General features: G+C 37.0%; 3 protein-coding genes across 10 annotated transcripts in view; 2 read left to right on the top strand and 1 right to left on the bottom strand.

The window, feature by feature from the left end:
- nsd3 (nuclear receptor binding SET domain protein 3) overlaps window positions 1–1,470 on the bottom strand; it is a 34,144-nt gene extending 32,674 nt beyond the window's left edge. For all 5 annotated transcript variants that reach the window (XR_008606559.1, XM_055039358.1, XM_055039360.1 and 2 more), the window contains exon 1: window positions 1,113–1,470. The gene's annotated coding sequence lies outside the window, so the exon portion shown is untranslated. The remainder of the gene's footprint in view (window positions 1–1,112) is intronic.
- Window positions 1,471–3,840: 2,370 nt separating this feature from the next.
- Window positions 3,841–16,545, top strand: letm2 (leucine zipper-EF-hand containing transmembrane protein 2). Of its 3 annotated transcripts, none has more exons than XM_055039704.1 (11): window positions 3,841–4,075; window positions 4,797–4,865; window positions 7,575–8,085; window positions 9,209–9,352; window positions 9,799–9,942; window positions 10,964–11,167; window positions 12,126–12,245; window positions 12,329–12,448; window positions 12,970–13,068; window positions 13,768–13,836; window positions 14,408–16,545. In XM_055039704.1, the coding sequence occupies exons 2-11, from the start codon at window positions 4,819–4,821 to the stop codon at window positions 14,462–14,464; spliced, it is 1,515 nt and encodes a 504-aa protein (XP_054895679.1). In that variant the 5' UTR covers window positions 3,841–4,075; window positions 4,797–4,818; the 3' UTR covers window positions 14,465–16,545. The 3 variants fall into 3 exon arrangements, with proteins under 3 accessions (XP_054895679.1, XP_054895680.1, XP_054895681.1); XM_055039705.1 differs by having other exon boundaries at window positions 4,738–4,865; XM_055039706.1 differs by lacking the exon at window positions 12,970–13,068.
- Window positions 16,546–17,479: 934 nt separating this feature from the next.
- On the top strand, window positions 17,480–21,101 carry LOC129365682 (uncharacterized). Of its 2 annotated transcripts, none has more exons than XM_055039038.1 (2): window positions 17,480–17,675; window positions 19,197–21,101. In XM_055039038.1, exon 2 carries the CDS (start codon window positions 19,204–19,206, stop codon window positions 20,485–20,487), a length of 1,284 nt encoding a protein of 427 aa, XP_054895013.1. In that variant the 5' UTR covers window positions 17,480–17,675; window positions 19,197–19,203; the 3' UTR covers window positions 20,488–21,101. The 2 variants fall into 2 exon arrangements, with proteins under 2 accessions (XP_054895013.1, XP_054895014.1); XM_055039039.1 differs by lacking the exon at window positions 17,480–17,675 and adding an exon at window positions 17,730–17,966.

The following is a 21,101-nucleotide window of genomic DNA, read 5'->3' as shown; positions in this document are numbered from 1 at the left end:
CTTGAGTGAAATTATGTTGAAGTAGTGAACAATGAAATAGATCTCAAAGAAAACCAGGAATCAGTATAAACCAGAAAAAGCAGATCGGATCATTTCTAGTAAAAACCTGAACTCTATATATGTATTTTTTATTTTTAAAGGGCAGGTGAATTTTGAAGCTTGCATGCAAGATACTTACAGATGTTAAATGGTTAATCCTGTCAACAAACATTACATTTTTACATTACACATTTAAATTTTAGGTTTAATGCACTGAGCTTTTGCAGGCTTTTGTTTTTGTGCATTTAATCCCATCAACACGAGCTTTCACAAACAAAACAAAGAGGTTTCTCACGGCAGCTGCTTTCACACATCTAATATCTGTGATGATCGATTAATCGGGTTTAAAAGCGTGAAGTGAAATGGACTGATCCACTCAATGTGACTGGACGTGCGGACGCACACAGGCTCCTCAGCAACCGAAAGGTAAATAATGTAAACATCCATACGGTGTCGATTAGCGGTCAAAAGCCACCAACATCAATCCAGGGGATTCATTTCGCTCACAAGCGACTCAGTAAATCATAACAGCTGGCAATAAATGTGTTGGTTTCATCACAAAACGACTGCGCACTCAGAAAAAACACATATTTCACTGAATGATGTTTTAGCTGCCTGCGATGTTAGCATCAAGCTACCGGGCATCAAATGGATCAAAATAAGAAGACGTCGGGGGTTTATAGAGATGAAAATCTCAACATGAAACCACTAAATGCCTTTTAATATCCAGACACACACAGCTAGGCGTCTCCTGTTGTTCAGTAATGCGGGGCAAACATGGGAAAGATGAAAGGAGATGCTAATGTTGGCTAACGCTGCATTCCTAATATGGCTGCCTGTGCCCCTTTAAATCAAATTGTCTGTAGTGATTAAACCTCCATCACTGGCGGTTCGGAGCGAAAAATGTGTCGGAAACAAGCGATACCCGCCCGTGAGGAGGCGAGGGGACGGCTAACTACGGCGCAGACCCGCCAAACACGCTTGTCGCTCCGGAGGAAGAGCGAAGGGGCAGCACAGATTTTGATGCCGAGCCGAAAGATGCGGGTAAAACAGAGAAATAAAGATGCAAATACCTTCAGCGTGTCCCATTCTAAACACATACACCAGCCTGCAACCGTTCCTCTTAATCTACAGGAGGGGGGGACAAGATCAAAAAATAAAAAAATATATTAATCCCGTAATGTTGACAAAGCTCAGGCCTTTCCTTTTTTAACGCAATTCTCAACAGAGGAGATGATGATGGGGGGCGGGGGTGTTGTTACGCTGTATGGTCGCTATCCAATCCCAAAGCCTGGCTCTTCGTCGGTGCTAAGACCCCAGCATTTAGTCGGAACCCTGTTGGAGAAAGACACGTCTAATTCTCGCCCCTCCTGCCTTCTCAAGGCTCATCTCTAGCGTCCTCTTCCTTTAGTTTCACAAAAGCGCTCTGTAATATCGCTTTTAAGTCCCGCTTGGTTCAGTGTATGGCAGGCTGTTGCACCATATAATCATCTAACTCTATGAGGTTTTTTTTTTTTATTGCTGCATTCCATTCAGCACGGAATTTGAAACTCTGACGTGTGAGTGACGTCACACCAGTCAAGTAAAGATGCAGAGTACCCAAACATTGTAATCAGGTAAAAGTAGCACTACTTCGACATATTTTTACTCGAGTTAAAGTAAAATGTAGCCACCCAAGAAATTACTCAATTATTTGGTGAAAAGTTTACTCAAGTAATGAGATCATATGATCAAATATAATCTGAAGCTGTAATTAGCATTCATTCATCAGGCAGTTTTTTCTTCTTTTATAGCACAATAGAAACAGATTTTATTTTCCCACAAAAATTCAGGTACAACAGCAGCATAAAAGTTCACAAAGAAGTTCTTAAAAGTGTTAAAAACAATAAAAACAAATTTCACAATAACAACAATAATAGTAATGATAATACACTGTACAAGACTAATAAAAATTTTGGTATTTTTACATGAGTTTGTTTACCTCTTCGTGTGAATACATTCAGCCATAAATTAAATGATAGTAGATTAGATAAATGCATACATGTGCATTAATCGATCATTTTTATTTGTGTTTGAATAGTGTATCTTTTTGTTTTTGTTGGTAACTGACATTTGTCGACACTGAATATTGTGTAGTCAGTATTAAAAAGGCAGCATGGACTTGGTTTGTGGTTGTTTTGTCAGCTTAATTCAGATCTTCTATAAACTAAGTGATTAACTAAACTAAAGTTTATGGAGTCCAATAAGACACCAAAGTTACAACTTTTAAATCAGGAGGTTTCCAGTCAGTCAGTCAGTCAGTCAGTCAGTGCAGGTGCTCATCTTCAGCTTAAAAATGTAAATATTTTTAAGTTGGAAAAATATTTCCAGCTTAAATATTTTTTAAGCTAGAAAAAAACTTCAAAAAGTCTACAGCCATTACCATGACTATTTGACGAAAGCTAGAAAATAAGTGCTCCTTTAACATTAAATTTAATATTAAAGATTTAATAAGTGCCTATTAATCTTATTAAGTTTCTTTATGTGCAAATTGTGATTGGCTTTTTTCTTTTCTTTCTGAACTTAAAAATCTTTTTCAAACAAATTTATTCACTAAAGCCTTCTGCACATCCTGCACATTAATGATTTAACTTACCTCTGTTTAACTTGCATATGTACAGCTCTTTGTAGACATTAAATTATTTTAAAGTCCTTTTATAAATAAAAATAGTATGCTGTGGTATGGTAATGATAAATATTTGCTTAATGTCATGAATTCACTTTTTTTTTTTAAATAAAAATAATACATTACAGTACATTGTGGTACTTGTCATTACAGAGATGGTTGAAATTAATTCAGTGATTTATGATGTTATGATTCCCCTGGAAAGAACACTGAATGTTTATAAATATATATTTACTTGATATAAAATTACTTTTGAGGTTGCTTTGTCTCCTACTGAAATATAAGAAACCGTTTTAATTTATGATATATTTGAATCTAAATTAGTATGATGTCAACATAACTGGTTTGAAGAGCGTACTGATGATTAAATGACACATTTTCTTGCCATACAAGGAAAAGATTTCACACATTCGAGGGGAAGGATGATGTGTGATGTGTGTTTTACTTGATTTGGTCAACGCTTCACGAACAGAAAAACTACAAGCATATTAAAAGCAGAAGATAGCAATAAAAATATGCATAAACAGTTTAAATGCAGATAAATTACAGTAGCACGTAACCTCGTAAATACAGCCCTTACGTTTGCAACAGCGTCTCTGATTGGCTCTCTCAACCTCCTCTGCTGATCTGCAGCTCCGAGGTCGTGAAATGCCAGACGTCTCACTCTGCATCGACCTTTTGGAACTCCGAACCGAACTCCTCTTTGATAACCTATCTTCAATTTTCAGTCCTGTGGGTGCTAGATGAAAGGAGGTGCACGTCTTTATGAATAAAACGTGCTGAATAATAAAACGAAACACATACAATTTCCAATCAAATGTCAAGTCGCTATCCATCCATTCATCCATTTTCTAACACCCTTGTCCTAATTAGGGTGCAGTAAAGATTCCGATTTTTGGAAATCTCAGTGTCGTCAGTATTATTTATTAAGCGTAGATGCTCATAATTGCTGTCTTAACATATCACATCTGAAAGGATGAAATATCAGACACACTTTACAATTTGCACGTTTTAGTAAAAAACAAAACAAAACAAAAGAAAAACTCAGGGAGTAAATACTCTTTTTAAATAGACGTTCTTTGTTAGCTCATTGCCACAAACATTTGCGCATGCTCAACGTGAGCTTTATGTGCAGCCTCCTGGGGAGGCTGTCGCTTACAACGCTCTGGAGCAGAAACTCGACGCTCACGGATACGATTTAAAACATAAACCCACTGTAAATGGGTTTATCACAACACCAGACATTTCTTTCGCGAATTCTGTTGACATCTCCAGTCTGTTTTGGATGGATAATATCGTCCACGTCTCACCTAGAAGCCTTCCGACGCCCCGTCAGCAGCGGTAGCCATTGCTTGATCGCTGACGCTGGAGGTTAGTGGACTCCATTTCAGCTGACAAATAGCTGTAGCAAATAAAATGCTAAGGCTAAGCTAAGGAGGTGCACGTCAATCTGGGGTGCACTTTTCGGCACACCACCTCTGGTAGCCATGATAAACGGCACAACATATGTATAAGTTAGCGTATTAAAAATGGTTTTATATAATGTTTAAATTGTATTTACGATATTTTTGATATTTAAAACAAATGGTTTTAAAGCGCTTCCCATGATGAACCGGAGTGTTTTTACGGCACAACACCGGTTAGCTTAGCGAATGGCGTTATTCTGTATCGTTCGCCTTTGTTTGCTGACAGGTTTTACTTTTTAAATCGCGCTGAAAAGTACATCGAGGAACGTCAGTGGAAAATTTCCAAAATGTTGCAGACTTTCCGCGGAGCTTCATGTCAAAAGTTTCACTGTTTAGCAACTAAACAAAGCTCTGAAAACATGCACCTCTATTGTTTATATTTACTTATTTTACTTTGGCTGAATACAATGAGATAGATGCATGTGTCAGATGGGTGTTTAATGAGGCAGACATCTGAGGCGTAAACCTATAATCGTTTAGTTTTTAGTCATGCGTTTGTCAAACTGCACTTAGCCGTACTATCAAACTGTCAAAGTGATTAATTGGATATTGCTACTGTTTTCTCAGCTGATGCATGAACTGTTACCTGACCTCTGCATGCTCTGTCTCCATGTGAACCTCGACAGAACAGCGTGATCTGACTCTGCAATGGCAGTCTTTAGTCACCAGGTGCTCCTGGCAGTCACCAGATCAAGGTAAACGGTGGGGCACATAACTCATCACCAGGGCAAACAGTGACAAACAACTGGGGGTAGTCTGTACTAAGTCAGAGCGAAGTGTGGGTTCTGCAGAAAAGCATCCACTTTCATGCAGAAGAGATTCTCATTGAGTAAGATTTCAGAACATGATGCTGAGATTACTGTACAGAGGAATGTTGCTAAAAGTTGACAGAATTTAAAGTAGGACTTTTTTGTCTTTCTTTTTGTTTTAATAAAGAAATTACAAATGGCAGAAAATATTTTTAAAAGTTGCTTTATTTTTATTATGTTTTGTGAGTTGTACGATGGGACTATCGGGGCACGGCTACAATAATCTTTTAATTGCAGGAATGTAGTCGGAATATTGGCGGCATAAAGATGTAACTTTACCAAAAAAACATCTTTAAAGTTACGGGAAAAAAGTTGTTTTAATTAAAAAAAAGCTTGGTCATGTAGTTCTTTCTTGAGCATTTCAAAGTCCTGATGCTGGTGTGTTTAAAAAAATGAAGCATTTCTTTCTGTAAAACCAATACGAAAGTATAACCTCACAATATTCCTCATTTTAAGTTAGTTTTTTAATATTTTTTGTACAGGTGTTGTTGTACAATTACAATTTTATCCTACTAATTTTACAACTTTATTGTGCTAAAAGTAATCCTTTATTGTCATACTACTTTATTCTCCCACCATCACAGCTGTATTGTGTAAATTAAAATCTTAATCTGGCTCTGATACTTTGTTGTAAATTTGACCTGAATTAAATTGAAAGTCCAAATAAATGGAAGCTGTAAAACAGTTTGTTAAACAATATAATAGGTTTGATGTGAACCGTTGTCACTCTGACCTTTGGAAACTCGAGCAGTGCAGTGTTGGAAAAAAAATTCAGATTTTATAAAAATTCAGTCTTCAAGAACCAAAAAATTGATTAACAGATAAGTTTTACCAGCCATTTAAAGTGATGTAGTTTGATTTTGTCTTCTTGACTCCATCAGTTCTCCCCTTTTGTCAATTTCTTATAAATCAATTAACATATAATTTACTGAAGATGTTTATGATGCCATATTTTCATCTTCTAATTTTTCTAAAATGCCACAGATTAGGAACCCTATTCAAACCATCATAGCTCTAACTATTATTATTAAAATTTTTATTTGAAGACGGCAGATAGAAGAAACAGATCAAGACAACCTAATGGCTGCATCACAATGTTTTTAGCTTTAGCTCGCTAATTTGCGACACCTGTCCCTGGAAGGACCTTTTAAAGGTTAATTTAAATGAAGACATCAACAGTAAATATAATAAAATGATGAAAAAGCAATGTATGAAACAATATATTTAAAACTACAAAATCAAAAACATTTACGATATTTAAAAATCAAATATCGTTTTGGTTCAATTTTATCCAGTTCTTAGACCTTGAAATTAAAGTATTTGATGTGGTCTTAAAAAGTATATCCATCAGTATTAATAAAATCTGAACCTTTAACTTACCAATGATGATTTCATCATTGTTTTTTGATCAGATGTATTTTCTGAGGAAGCATAAATATGTCTCTTATTAAAGTATCTGACTGTTGGTTGGAATTATAATTAAACGAAGAGGCATAGTTGAGGTGAACAGCAGCATTTCTCACTGTTGAAACCATAAATCACTTCCTAGACAGAATAAGTGTTTCCTAGAAAGAGATAAAGAGGAGCGGCTCAACATGATTCACCAAAACCTTTTGACAATATGAACATTTATTTATAGGTACTGGAACTGGCTCTGCCTGAGCTGTTCCCTCTGAAAACAAGATTTCTTTACCTAGAAAGATGGCTTCAGTTTTTAGTTCTTATGTTGTAAATCTGCTTCCGGGTTCTGGATTCATGTCCTGCTGCCTTTGCTGGCCTGGTTTGTCTATTCCTGACTCCCAGATGGTTTTTCTGTTCTGCACAAAGAGGAGCGGCTCATCACTTTTTTTCTGCAGAGAAAGTTGAGGAACGTCGAGGCTCAGAGATCCTCGACGTTCAGACAGAAAGTTGATAATTAGGCCAGGCGAAGTTTCACACAAGCAGAACCAGATTGAGACAAACTTTTAAATAAATACATGGTTTTATGTCTCACTGCATTAAGCTGTAATAAGGCAACGTGTTAGGATAATTTTGGATTATAAAAGTGTAAAATATTTACATAATAAATAAAAATGCATAATTATTTTGTGCAGATGAATGACTAATGAGAAAGCAAAATTATGGTGCATTTTATTTGATTATTATTGCCTAATTAGTATTACTTAGCCACAATTTTCCTTTTTTGTTTTTTTAGAACATTTAATTGTTTTTTTATTGGATTCTGATAAGTTTGAGCGAAATCTTTATATCACTAGACCTAATTAAGCAAACAGAAATGATTAATTACTATATAAAAATCAGCTGTCTTAATATGTAGATTCATATATGAAGCTCATAAAACAGTCTCTGAATAATATTTTCTATTTTAAAACTAAAACTGTAACAATAAGCAATAAACCTCAATACATTGAAACTAATAAGGCACTGATATAAAGATTTAGGCAACAGGATTTTTCTTCTTCCTGCTCCATTTTCACTCATGTAGAGTAAAAGTTATAAGATGTTTGTACATTAACATTTACTAAATTGAGTGAATAAACATATTGATTGACCTTAAGATAACTGATCATTAATTCATGTTTTTTCCGTCCTCAGAGGATCGTACTTGTTGTCCAAGAGGCACAGCTGCTCCCCTCTGTCCTCTAGAGCGTATCTGTGCGTAGACGCTCCCCGCCACGCCTCGTCTTCGTTTCCTCCCAGACACTCCCGCTACGGCCACCATCACTGCGCCCACTCCCTCAGCCGTGGCGACGGCTCCGTCCTGCTCGCTCGGGCTCTGCACAGCTCCGCCGTTTGGCTCCAGGATGTGAAGCAGGACGACACCAAAACGTCTCCAGCTGCTTCTCAGGACGGGGAGAAAAAAGACTCTGCTGCTGCTGCTCCTACCATGGTAACGGACTCTCAGCCGCCGTCAGCTCCAGCAGCGGCGGTTCCTCCAGCCCAGGAAAGGGCGATGGTGAAAAAGTCTCTGTATCAGAGAATCGTTGACGAGTTGAAGCATTACTACAACGGCTTCAGGTTGCTGGGAATCGACACAAAGATCGCTGGGAGGACTGTGTGGATTCTGCTGCACGGACAGGCCCTGACGCGCAGGGAGAGGCGGAGGGTGAGACGATGCTTCTGCTTTATTATCCATCATTGATCTATCTGGTTTGAATTTCTGGATATCAGCTGATCAGCTTCATCAAACCAACATCTTCAATAAAATCAATAGTTTCTCCCCAAAAACAAACTTTTTCCAGAAGAAAATCTTAAAAATATATTTATTTTTATGTATTTTTAAAATCTGCAAACGTCCATCTGGCATTTATAATATAATTTAGAAGTTGCTGTTGAGACTTTTAATTATAAAACAATAATTTTAAAGACGTATTGTGATTATTTTAGGCATTTTTGATATCAGTTTGAATAGATTTTTACTTTAATTTCACAGAGAAATAGATTTTAAAAATGATCTTCTCTAAAATAGAAACAAGAGACAGAAAATGTTTTTAAAAAGCGACATTATTTTAGTCTTTTCAGAAATGTGCCCATTTCTTGCTGCACTTGCAAAATTAATAATTTGATTAAAATAAATTTGGTCGGCTAGAATTAAAATGATCTTTTCCCAAAGTTGTAAGGCTTCAAGTAATGATTATTTTGGTAATTGATTAATCTATCAGTTATAATGATGATTAATTGGGTAAAAAATTGGCACATTTTTAATCTTAACCACATAAGCCTCTTTTTTTAATCTAATACTAGGAATACATTAAACATGCAAATGAGCAAAACAATTCCTTTCTTTTTTTAAATGGAAAAACTAAACATTTTGTTGCCTAAAATTCAGTAACATTGAACAAAATGAATATAAATAAATGTGGTCAGACGACAGGCCAGTCATTCAGCCAGCGGCCCGTCGTGTGTTTGAGTTAAAAAATGTTTAAAGTTGACAGGAAATTTGAAAATATTGCTTGATAATTATGTGTTTTTGAAAGATTGGAAGATTGATACCTGAACACCAACTATCAAGGCTTAAAAATGCAAATATTAAAAAACAAATTATTTAAGCCTGGTGGAGGCACAAATAAAGCCTGGTGGCCCGCCAGGCTTATAATACACTGGTGTAAACCCTGGTAAATCTAAATTAGAATTATTTTGTAAGAGGGAAGCCACATGTTGCATGTCGTCAGCAGAGCTGCGGGTCAGACTCGTCAGTTTGTGACGCATCGTTTTATTTGCGTTTGCAGCTGATGAGGACCTGCGCCGACCTCTTCCGCCTCGTTCCCTTCATGGTGTTCATCATCGTTCCTTTTATGGAGTTCCTGCTTCCTGTCTTCCTCAAGCTGTTTCCAGAAATGCTGCCATCGACCTTTGAGACGGAGTCTAAAAAGGTTCGTGTTTCTGTATGCCCTTTGACCTCGGTGACCTTTCCACGGCTTGTTGCGATTACGTAACTCATCAGACGTCTCAGTTTGACAGAAAACATTTTAGGCGTGTGGCTGAAATGTTCATCCTGACTGTAGAGGCTTTTATGCAAGTTTTATTTAAAGAAAAATACTTTGTATATTTATATTTAATTTGGTTTCTTGGCTTTTTTTTAAAAAAAACATTTAATGCAGCTTATATTTACTAAACCTCTTTACCTGCATAATATTAAGCAATAGCAACACTATTAATGTTTTAGTTGCAACTGTTTGTTTTTCACACTATTAACAAAGAAAGAAAAAACAGATTTATTTAAAGAAAAACAACATTGTCATGTGTACAGCACCATACACAGTATAAGCTACACTGTTAAATTTTGTTTTCATTGTAGTAAATGTTTTTGTTTCTGCAGGAGGAGAAGCAGAAGAAGGGTTTGGCTGCGAAGCTGGAGTTGGCCAAGTTCCTCCAGGAAACCATCGCTGAAATGGCCCGAAGGAACAAAGCTAAAGCCCAGATTGAGGATGAGACCCAGAGATTCTCCAAATACGTTCAGAAGGTGAAACACAGCAACATTTTTTAACTTTTATCACAGCAGAATAAACTATTACATCATATGAATTGGATCTATAGTTGATTTAGGATTCTTGTAGCTGTATTCCTCCTAAAGTTTCGTCCTTCCTCTTTAACAAGAGAAATGTCGTGTCTTTTTATTGCTTAGCACTAAAAGCACTCCATACCAACGCAATACAAGATGATGAAGTGTTACAACATGGTTAGGATCTACCTGCTTGTTTCTAAAGGAGTTTATGGGTTCTGGAGGGCATGTTGTGGAATATGGCAAGCCCAAAGCTCACATAATACAGAGCTTATGTCAAGCAGTTTGTGTATTTATTCAATATTCATTACGCGTGACTCCACTTGACATTTAATGCCACCAACACGATCACTCCAGGAGAGAAAATATCAGGCTGCAAAACTTTATATCTTGTTGGCCGAGAATTTAAAAGAAAGAAAGAAATAAAACTCAGCAAATTAAGTAGCTTTTTTCAATTATTGGAAAGAGAAGTTATTCAGTCCAAAACTCAAAAAGGATTTTGCGTATTTGCTTTGTTAAAATAAAGGCATCTAGTTTTAAAATGTAAAACACTTTTATTTCAAAAAGTTTTATAAATTAAAGTTGATTTCGTTCCAGCAAATTTGGATTCCTGGATAAATTTAGCTGTACTTGTAACAACAGCTTGACTTTAAAAAAGCCAATATTTTTGTTGTACTTAACAATTTCCATTGTGAGAAAATTACATAAGTAATAATTTTACCCTGATTACAAATAAAAAATTCAGTAGAAAAACAATTTGTAGTGTTCTTGAACTCCTGATGGGGGGGCCACAATATCATCAATCCAAGGGCTATAAATGGCCCCTGTGCCACACTTTGAACACCCCTAAGTAAATGACAAAGCTTATTTAGTTTGAAATGTTTATATCTAAATGATATAACCTGATATTTTTACTCCTCTTCATGAACTAAAGAGGTATTTATGTCTGTTTGTAGCTTAAATATGAAATTTCCTGTCTTAGGTTCGGGGAACGGGCGAGCAGCCGTCCACGAAGGAGATCGTCCGCTTCTCAAAGCTGTTTGAAGACGAGCTGACGCTGGAGCACCTGGAGCGCCCCCAGCTGGTGGCTCTGTGCAAACTGCTGGAGCTGCAGCCCATCGGCACCAACAACCTGCTGCGCTTCCAGCTGATGATGAAACTGAGAGCCATCAAGTCGGACGACGAGGTGAGACTAAACGCCTCGGGATCATTTAGCTTCCATCAGAGCAGAAAAACAGGGTGAGGCTGGAAATCCTTGAAAATCCTTGAATTTCATTTCATGATTTCAAGGTTTGGAAAGTACTGATATTCAATGAACACAGGTTTGAAATATTTTCATCCATCTTATAAAGACGCACTTTTTTTCTCTCGGTCTGAAGTTAAATCAGGTTAAACTTTTCTTGTTTCAGGTCATTTATAATTAACAAAGTAATTTATATTTGCCAAATTCCAGAAAACATACTAAGAGTTTCTCTTTTTGGGGATTTTCTGTGTGACTTTCTTTGTATCTTGTGTTTGAATTTTGAATATTTCTGATTCCTAATGTCTTAAGGAATTATTGATCATCTTGTATTTCATATATTAAAAATTTTTTTTTGTTGTTAAATTATTGTTTGATATTCACAGACCAGATGTGACATTCAAAACATTAAACTTTTATACTTTAGAGGACTTTGTCCCTGCTGCAGAATGTAGAATATGATCACAAGCCATTAGTATCTTCCACAATAATAAATTAATTATTTGATTAATTAAAATTATTAGAATTATTTCCATTCTGATTGTTAGTAGTTTTTTTAAATGGAAAATGTGTTTACAGATTAATTTCATTTATTAATTTGGTTTGTGTGTGTTCTATATTCCCATATATTTTATTTTAGATATTTAAAACATTTTCCACTTCCAGTTTTGATCAATTTTAATTTAATAAATAAAAAATTATTCTCCTTTGAGAGTGTGCAACCTTGCATATTATTGTTTATTAAAATAATTACTAAGGAAAACCACAGAGATTTTGCAGCTCTGGGAATTCAAACTGTGTTTCTAAACATTTTAAAAACCTTTCAAGGCTGGAAATCAGTTAAAATTGTGTGAAAATCTTTTGTAAAGAAGAAAAGATGGTTCCAGCTTCCTCTCGTTCTCAGATGATCTCGGCGGAGGGCGTGGCGGCCATGAGCGTGTCGGAGCTGCAGGCGGCGTGTCGCAGTCGTGGGATGCGTTCTCTGGGTCTCACCAGCGATCAGCTCCGCCAGCAGCTGCAGCAGGTCGGTAGCGGCGCTCGCACATCGTAATCTGAGCCGCCTGCAGGCGGTTCCGTGTTTCTGATGAATGTTTTCCGTCGGCTCAGTGGCTCGACCTCCACCTGAAGGAGAACGTTCCTCCGTCGCTGCTGCTGCTCTCCAGAGCCATGTACCTGACCGACCTGAAGCCAAAGCCGCCCGTCATCCCGCCGGTTCCCAAGCTGGAGGTGAGATCAAAACCGCTGCACTGATTATTAATCCAGATGAATTGCAGAGCTGCCTCTAATCACAACACACTTTTACAAGCCAACTTTGCGGTACCGTAACTCTGTGATACTTTGCGTTTTCTGAAAGAAGACGTTGAACTTTCCAGCCAATATCGGGTTATTACGGTAATCTCAATCCCGCCGTTGCAGGAAGCGTGTTTTTCTTCATTTTAATCTGATGAAACACTCATTTAATAGACGGTAAATCGTAAATAACTGCTAGATGCTGAAAGTTTCAGTTGTTGTGGAGAAATGGGCAAAATATTTACTGACAGGATATTTAAAGAAGTTTGTACAATTAAATTAAGCAAAAATGTCCAGGCGGAGATTGTCCAGGCGGAGATTTGAGTCTTAAAGGGCTTTACTCTGATAAAGTCCACATTTGTGGTGCTAAAACTTAAACTTTAAAACGACTGAAATTTCTGAGATAAAATTTCACTGCAGTTTTTCCGAGATCAGATTTTTTTGTTTTTGTTCTGCAGAAAGCTGCTTCTTCTCCTGCAGAAAACCCAGCAGCAAACCCGACTGCTACTGGGTCAGAGCGACTGGCGGACCCGGCAGTCATCATCAAAGACAGACCGGTCAGCAGCTCCTAAAAATAATAAATTAATAATTTAATTTGTGTAACGAGACGGTGGAGTTTAGGCCATCAGGAGGATTTAGATTTTCTAACTGGAGTCGGTTTTATTGATACGTTTAATTAAATCTGTTCTGTTTTCAGCCGAATTTATTTCCAGATTCCTCAAAATAATTCAATATTTAGCCAAAAATGGGCCATTTTACTTTAATCTAGGAACAAATTATTAGATAAATCTCATTTTTATTTGTAAACCAGAAAAAGGAAACTGAGCTTTTAAATTTGATTTGAGTCTGATACATTTTAAACACCTTAGCAGCTATTTAACCATCTTTCATTCATTTACATCAAGTTTTAACTTGTTGCTATGACAAGTATTCATTTTATTTTCCTTCATCTTTTTCTAAAACGTCTTCCATGGTTCTATAAGCAAAATGAATTCTTAAAAACGGTTAAAATATGACTTTTCAGTGTCACTGGTAACTAAAAGGATTTTTTTTTTAGCCTGTTTTGTGATTTTAATGATTTATTTATGATTTTCAAAGTCGGCCACAGATGAGACGAAGCTTTTATGGGACACTATAAAAACACAAAACATTGATTTAAAACTCTGTTTAATATGAAATGAAAATGCACAGAATTTGATGGAAATAATTTGACCCTGTTTACGTCGTCTTTACATTTTCCTGCCGGTTTGCTGCAGGTGGAGGAGCTGCGGGACAAAGCCCCCGTGGTTCTGGACAAACCGTTAACTCCTGCTGAGGTTCTTCAGGTCAGACCAGTGTTGCATATCTTTATATTAAAGTGGACCAATTATGCAAAATTCACTGAGAAAATCACAGCCTGTTACCTAGCAACCAAAGCAGAGCTCCAGCATGTTTGGTCAACTAGTTTTAACGCTGTCTGTGCTGAATAAGACAAAAGTTTTGTTGTTGACTTTTCATTCAGAAACCACTCGTGGCATTCTTGTTGGTTGTGCAGGAGGCTCTACTAATGCTTTTCAAATACATGGTGGTATTCAGAGAGGAGCTTAAAGTAGGCAGAAATAACTAGACTAAAATTTGATTGTCTTGGAATGAATTTGTGCCGTAAAAGTAAAGAATATGTTTTATATCGCCATCATGTCTCCTTTAAATGGAGTTTATTTTACTGTCTCCATTGTGGGATTAATAGTTCTGTTCTAAATAACCGACCCAACACTAACTCACTTCTATGGCATCTCACTTTAACTTTCTGATGGTTTTCAGTAAATATTTATATATTTTTTAATATATGTTGTTGTTAATTGATAAATCAGCCTAAAGTCTGGGATGAAACTTTATTGAATAATTTTATATTTTCAGGCTAAAGCGGCGACCGAAGTGTCCCAGAAGAGCAAGATGAGCGCCAACGGCGTGTGAAGAGGAGCAGCTGTGATGAAGCTGGAGGACCCGGGTTCATGTCCGGGACTGTCTTGGCCCCGATCCGGGACAGTCTTGGCCCCGATCCGGGACAGTCTGGGCCCCGATCCGGGACAGTCTGGGCCCCGATCCGGGACAGTGTGGGCCCCGATCCGGGACAGTCTGGGACCTAATTGTTGCTTCGCCTCCATGTTCACCACGTTGACCCCTACTAACTTCGTCGTTGACCTCGTATCTGGTCGAGGCGTTCAGATCCGTTCAGACTCGTCTCTGTCCTTCTTTAGCTCTGAAATCCCGTTTCCGTTCCCCTTCTTCCTCTGTGTGTAAATTTGTAAATATTATATATATTTTCCTCCTGCGCCGGAGAAGCAGCAGCAGCTCTGTACAGTTTGCTATGCAAAGGCTCGCGCACTTTGACTCCTATCAGGTTGGTTTTATTTGCTGATGGTTTTAAAAACTCCCCAGAAAAACTTTGCTGAACCCACATTCAGTTTTCTGTTCTTATTGTCCAAAATGAGGATTATATTCAGCAGAAATTTATGAAATTACACCCAGAATGTCAGGAATCAAATGTTTCTATGTTGGGGGGGAAATGTAGTTTTTATGTGAATCAGCAAATGAAGACATAGAGTTTCACTCCTGAATATTTGACTGGTATCAGTCTGTACTAGTAAACCACTGACAGGACAATCTGTACAAACACGTACAGATAAATATATAAATATATTTTTTGCATATTTGTTTTGCTTTGAACACTAGAGCTAGAGCTAAAAAGAGAATATTCTTGATGTTGCTCATATATTTGGGAATAGTTTTATCATGGCAGTAGCAGGTAAATAGTGTACAGATGGATTTTCCCTCCTTCAGTCATTATCATTTTTTAAATTTTTATTTTGACCCCATCTTTGTTCTGCACAAATCCTGAAATTAATGCATAATAATCATAATCTCTGTTCTGTTTATCCAAGAAATTTAAAGTTATTTGGTTGCAGGGCTTATAAATACAAGCTGATGTTTTTTCTTTATACCATTTCTAATTGTAATCTTGGTTTTTTCCATTTTATATAGAAGAAATTACAGAAAATATTTTCAAAAAGTGTCTTTTACTTTGATCATCCATTCTGAGATGTTTTAAGACTCCGGCTACAAGAATATTTAATTATGAGAATAAAGTCAGAATATCAGTAAAATAAAGATGCACTTTACCAGAAAATCTCTTAAAAATAAATGTTTAAGATCTGATGTGATCGCCTCGGTTCACGCAGTTTATTTTTTTTGTTGTTTGCACTGATGATAATCTGATGTGTTTAAAAGATTATAAAACTTCACAAAAAACTGCGCTAACAGGCCAGTGTTTCAAACCTTGAAAAAGAGTTGGAGTTCTTATAAAACTACGACTTTATTCTCGTAATTTAAAATAATCTCAGTTCTAACATTTTGTCATAGCATTGATCTGAATTCAAATAAATAGAAGCTGTGAAACAAGATGGCTGCCTTCGGCCACTGACATCACTGATATTCGGAAACCCATTAGTGTAAAAAAAAAAAAAGGATTTGATTAAGTGACAAAATGTATGGATCTTGATTGCCCAGCCCTAGATAATCCATATGAATCCCTGCTGTGTTAATCATTGGTTTGATATTGAAAGAGTTCTTTTTTTTTAACTCTGTGAAACGTGACAAAAGCATAAACATACTGTAGCTGCTTTGCTGTGTGTGCGCTCTGCTGCCAGATTTAAAACCCAACATTTCCCCCTGAACAGTGACTTAATCTCTGGATCTCTCGCTCAGATGGGATTAGGAGAATTGCAGCTCCATGTTTAACGATGAAGAGCGAAGATGAGACTAAAGCAGCAACTACACCAGATTTGATATTGAACCAAACCTGCAGCGTTTCTTATTCTCGATGCCTTTTTCTACTTGTCGTTTTGTTTTATTTCTGTTTTCTTCATCAAGCCGCCATCATCTGTCTGGAAATGTTGGCTCAGAAATGAAACTGTGGTCCAGATTATCCAACATCAATCTCCCAAAACGACGAAACAGAATCCATGAAATTAAAGAAATGATCCAATCCTTTACAACGCTTTGCTTCATTCATTTACTCAACTTTATTGGAGCTTCTCAGCATTTATTTTTTTTGTTTTTATTCACTCATTAAATATAATGTAAAAACAAAAAAATAAATGAAAAGAATAAGAATAAATGTAACAAAAATAATTCATGTTTTTACTGTAGAGAAAACAAAAAAAATGTTCATGTTGCTGTTTATGAGATGTTAATGTGAAATTAGAATATCAAACATAAAATCAAAAAATTAGCAACTAATTGGCAATTTTTTTTTATCTTTCTTAGATTCAGGTCCTTGGAAAATTAAAAAAGGACAAATTAAATTTATTTTATTTCAGAAATGTCAACATTCATGAGTGTACTGCACATGGATTTCCACCAGTTGTTTTCCTTCCACTGAACTTTCCATTAATTTGATAGGAACCAGCATTCTTTACCAGTAAACTTTTGTCCCTCACCTTCCTTGGGGAGGATTTAAATTATTTATTGGTTGTTATTCTAAAGCGTTTCTGCAGCAAAAATTGGTTTTATGTAATATTTATCATTTTTCAGAAGAGCAAAAGTTATAAGGAGCCTCAACTATCACAGAAATAAAACCATGAAATGTGAAATGAAACTATGCTGTCTAAAGATTTGAGTGTACAAATTTACGTTACTGATCAAAAACCTTTTTTATAATTTATGTACATATATATATTTACTGGTCCGTGTTTATTTATATTGTGGATGAAAACTTTGTGAAATACTGATTCAACGAACCCAAGGATGAGCAGGATTTTTATTTTATTTCATGACCAGCATTTACTAAACCATCTGCAGATACTAACGTTAAACAATTAAAAGATTTTTTTTTTTAAAGTCGCTCAGATGATTTCTTCTCCTTGGTTTCGGATGGAGTCGCCCTGAAGTTTGTTTTATGAAGAAACATCTGATCAAAGTTTTGATCTGGACAGATCACTTCATATTCTCTGTTAGAGATGTTGAACAAAAAGATGAATCTATGCAAATAATCTGCCTGGAAAACGGATCTCTGCCTCTTAATTTATTCACAGTGGGTCACATCAGAGGCAGGAGGGGCTGAAACTTAAGGAGAGCAGAGGACAGACGGGAAACAGTTCTGTTTGCTGCTGTGCTGAGAGATCAGGTCAGTATGTTTATCTCTGGTTTTATGGACATTACAGACAGAATCAGGATATAATTAGGGTCACAGGACGGAGCTAACGCTCTACAGTGGATAATTCTCATTTTAGTTTACTTCAACAACAACAGAATCAAAGAATGTAGAGGTCGTTTCAGGGTTTTATATTTGTCTTATTTTAAGAACTTCAATGTAAAGTTTTGAGCTTTTAAAACAAACTGCAAACAGGAGTGAAGAGTTGCAGCCTGTTGTGGATCTGGATCTATTTTCAGCCTGACAGCTTCATGGTGGCGACAGGTGGGCCGAGCTCAAGCGTGTGGAGGCTTTCATCTGAGCATGCCTTTCTTTTATTTCCCACTATTTTTTTACCAGCCACGTCAGTTTAATCAATCCTCAAAATATAATAAAGTTTGATTTGTACGAGAATTTAGGAATGTGTAAGAGCTCAGACAAGTGACCTTGTGACCAGATGCTCCTTATCTGGTCAGAGAGGAGCCTAAACCTTTTTACTCAATACAATTTTGATTGCATAAAAAAAGAATATAATTTTCCGAATGAAAAGAGAAGCTAAATCCAAGTTTTAAAGACAAAACAGCAGAAAAAAATAAAAGAAACAAACATTTCTCCAAGGTAATTTAATGATAATGACAGGGAACAGTCCTTCAAGGTTTCCCTCAGTGTATTATAAGCCTGGTGGGCCACCAGGATTTACTTGTGTCCCCACTAGGCTTAGCATTGTTTATTTATTTTAGTTTTTTTTCATAATTGCCTTTTTTTTTTTTGTTTAAGACTTTATAGTTGGTGTTCAGGTATCAATCTTCCAGTTTTCCAATAACACATAACTATGAGGTGATGTGTTAAAATTTCCTGTCAACTTTAAACTTGTTTTACCTCAAAAACATGGGGGGCTTAACAAGTTTTCTGGGGGAAACCCTGGTCCTTGATGAGAATGTTGAGTTAGAAAGATGTGAGAAAGTTTGCATAAAGGTGTTCAAAGTGGGGTGCGGGGGCCATTTCTGGCCCAGGACTGATTTTTTTGGTGGCCCCCAACCACAATTCAAGAATAAATTACGACAAGCCTACGACTTTTAAATCAAAATCTTATAAAAATGTTGGATGCCAAACAAAGTGATTATCTTTTGTAGCTTTCTAAACTTTCTTCTGTTGTCATGTTAACTAAGACCACATTTACTCATTAACGAATACTCTGAAGTCCATCTTGGTGCATTTAAATCTCTTAATTGCTGAACTCTAAATGTTTCCAAATGAAGACAGACTTAAATCCTGTTTATATTGCTGAGAAATGACAAAATATTTTTTCAGTTTTCTTCAACCAAAACAATAAGCAAACTGGACGCCTGTCACAAAGAAAATGTTTAAAAACCACTTTAAGTTTCTACAATCCCATTTCTACAGAAATAACCAGATTATCTGGTAAATTAAAATATGTCATGCTTATTTTATGTTTGAGTATGTTTGAATGTTATGAGACAATAATATATTTAATTTTTCTTTTAACGTTTGCAGAGTAAAGATGAAGCTTTTGGCCTTCCTGTGCCTGTCCGTTCTCTTAGCTCACATTCATCTCTCAGTTGCAGGCAAAATCAGACTGTCAAATCCTTTTAAGAAGACGACAAAGATAAAAACCAATCTGGATGCCAAAACTAAACATTCAATCCTGGATAAGGCCAAAAAACCCACTTCAAATTCAGGAAGTTACCCTAAGCAACCAGAAGGAGGCTATCCTCAGTACCCAGGTAACCAACCTCAATATCCAGCAAGAGGCTATCCTCAGTACCCAGGTAACCAACCTCAATATCCAGCAAGAGGCTATCCTCAGTACCCAGGTAACCAACCTCAATATCCAGCAAGAGGCTATCCTCAGTACCCTCAGTACCCACAGTTTCCTGCCGGCCATTTCCCAGCTCCAGGGTATGTAGGAGGTTATGGAAACTATCCAGGTAGCTACATCAACCACAACCCAAACAACAGAATTCTGAGCCCTCATTACGGTGGGAGTTTTGGATATGGTGGTTACGGAGGTGGGGGTGGTTCTCCCTTCTCTCTCTCGGTTCAGAAAATGGGATTTGTTCCGTCTGATCAATCCAAAGGGTTCGGACGCAGTGCGGCAATGGCGGCGGCTGGAGGGGCGATGGCAGGAATGGCCCTGGGCTACGGATTAGGGAAGTTCCCCCATCCCAATTTCCACTTCCACAATCCCCACCAGGAGTATTACTACAACTACTACATGTACAAGCGATATGGTATGAAATCCTCTGACAGCAACGACTACAGCAGGGACTACAAGTTCAATCAACCACCTGAGGAATTTGACAAGTTCATGACCTCCTGCATGAAAAGGACAGACCTTCTGCCAGGAGAGAACCAGAGGTCACAAACCAAACCACTGACCACCACCACAACAACAACCACAACAACAACAACAACCTTTGCAGCTAGCACAACTACTATCACAAGAAGCAACATCACTGCACCGGGGAACGTCTCCTTCACCACCAATTCAACCACCAACCCTCTCAATAAGTCTGATGTTACAAATCTGAAGGCTTCACAAAATGTCCAGAACAATGAGAAAAATGATGACACAGTCAGTATTGTGGAAATTGGCTATCCAGCATTGATTAACCAGATGAAGGTGAAAAGATGTACGGAGCTTTTCGTCGTTTACTCTGAGAAACACTTGAAGAAAAACGAACCGTCTTCACCTCACGGTGGGAAAGAAAGCCTGCAGATGGGGCAGCAAGGGCTACTTTTTGTATTCATGAGCACAACTATGATGTTAATGCTGCACAATTAAGACCTCCACTGAAAATTAAGTAGAAAAATAAAGATAATGCAAGTCTGGAAACAAGCAAATGTATATATTTGTTTAATTAACGGTTTTTACGTTGCATTCCAGCATGACTTCTACCGTCTGGCTTCATGGTTCATTGTTTTTGCTCATGTGAAGTGAATTTTTTTTTAAAGAGAAAATGTTTGTATTCATGCATCATACAGCGTTTTTTTCTGTATCACATAATTCTAATGTTATTGTATCATAGTCAAGATGTTTTTCCGTGCAGATGCAGAGGGTGTGCAAACTATTTAAATAAGATGTGTTTGCTAAAGTTTCCCAGACGGGTCGTCTGGGAACTTGCTGTTTTTTTCTGTGGCCTTTCCTGCACGAAGATAGAGTGTTTAGTTTTCGCATCCCGTAGACATGACAGTGAATGAGCATACAAAGTTGAACCGTTCCTTCAGTCTGTTTTTCTATGTTTGGTCCTTGAAGATTAAATCTATGCCTATGTTAGCTGAGAGAGAGGTGAATAAAGCAACTGTGTAACTCTGAGTTTGTTAGAGCACATTTTTCCTCAGTCCATGGATTTCTGTTCTCTGGCCGTAAGCACATTAAAGATTGATTTGGCTTCCTGA

The sequence above is a fragment of the Poeciliopsis prolifica genome, unplaced genomic scaffold, assembly GCF_027474105.1.
Source record: "Poeciliopsis prolifica strain line A6 unplaced genomic scaffold, Auburn_PproV2 SCAFFOLD014, whole genome shotgun sequence".
NCBI lineage: Eukaryota > Metazoa > Chordata > Actinopteri > Cyprinodontiformes > Poeciliidae > Poeciliopsis > Poeciliopsis prolifica.
Note: the sequence above shows the minus strand (reverse complement) of the source record. Positions and strands in the feature narration are given on the sequence as shown.

Excerpts from the sequence above, each read along its gene's own strand:
- LOC129365682 (XM_055039038.1), top strand. The coding sequence starts at position 19,204 with ATGAAGCTTTTGGCCTTCCTGTGCCTGTCCGTTCTCTTAGCTCACATT.
- letm2 (XM_055039704.1), top strand. The coding sequence starts at position 4,819 with ATGGCAGTCTTTAGTCACCAGGTGCTCCTGGCAGTCACCAGATCAAG. Across the intron at positions 9,353-9,798 it reads TTGAGACGGAGTCTAAAAAG|GAGGAGAAGCAGAAGAAGGG; the intron begins GTTCGTGTTTCT and ends TTGTTTCTGCAG. Across the intron at positions 13,069-13,767 it reads TCATCATCAAAGACAGACCG|GTGGAGGAGCTGCGGGACAA; the intron begins GTCAGCAGCTCC and ends GGTTTGCTGCAG.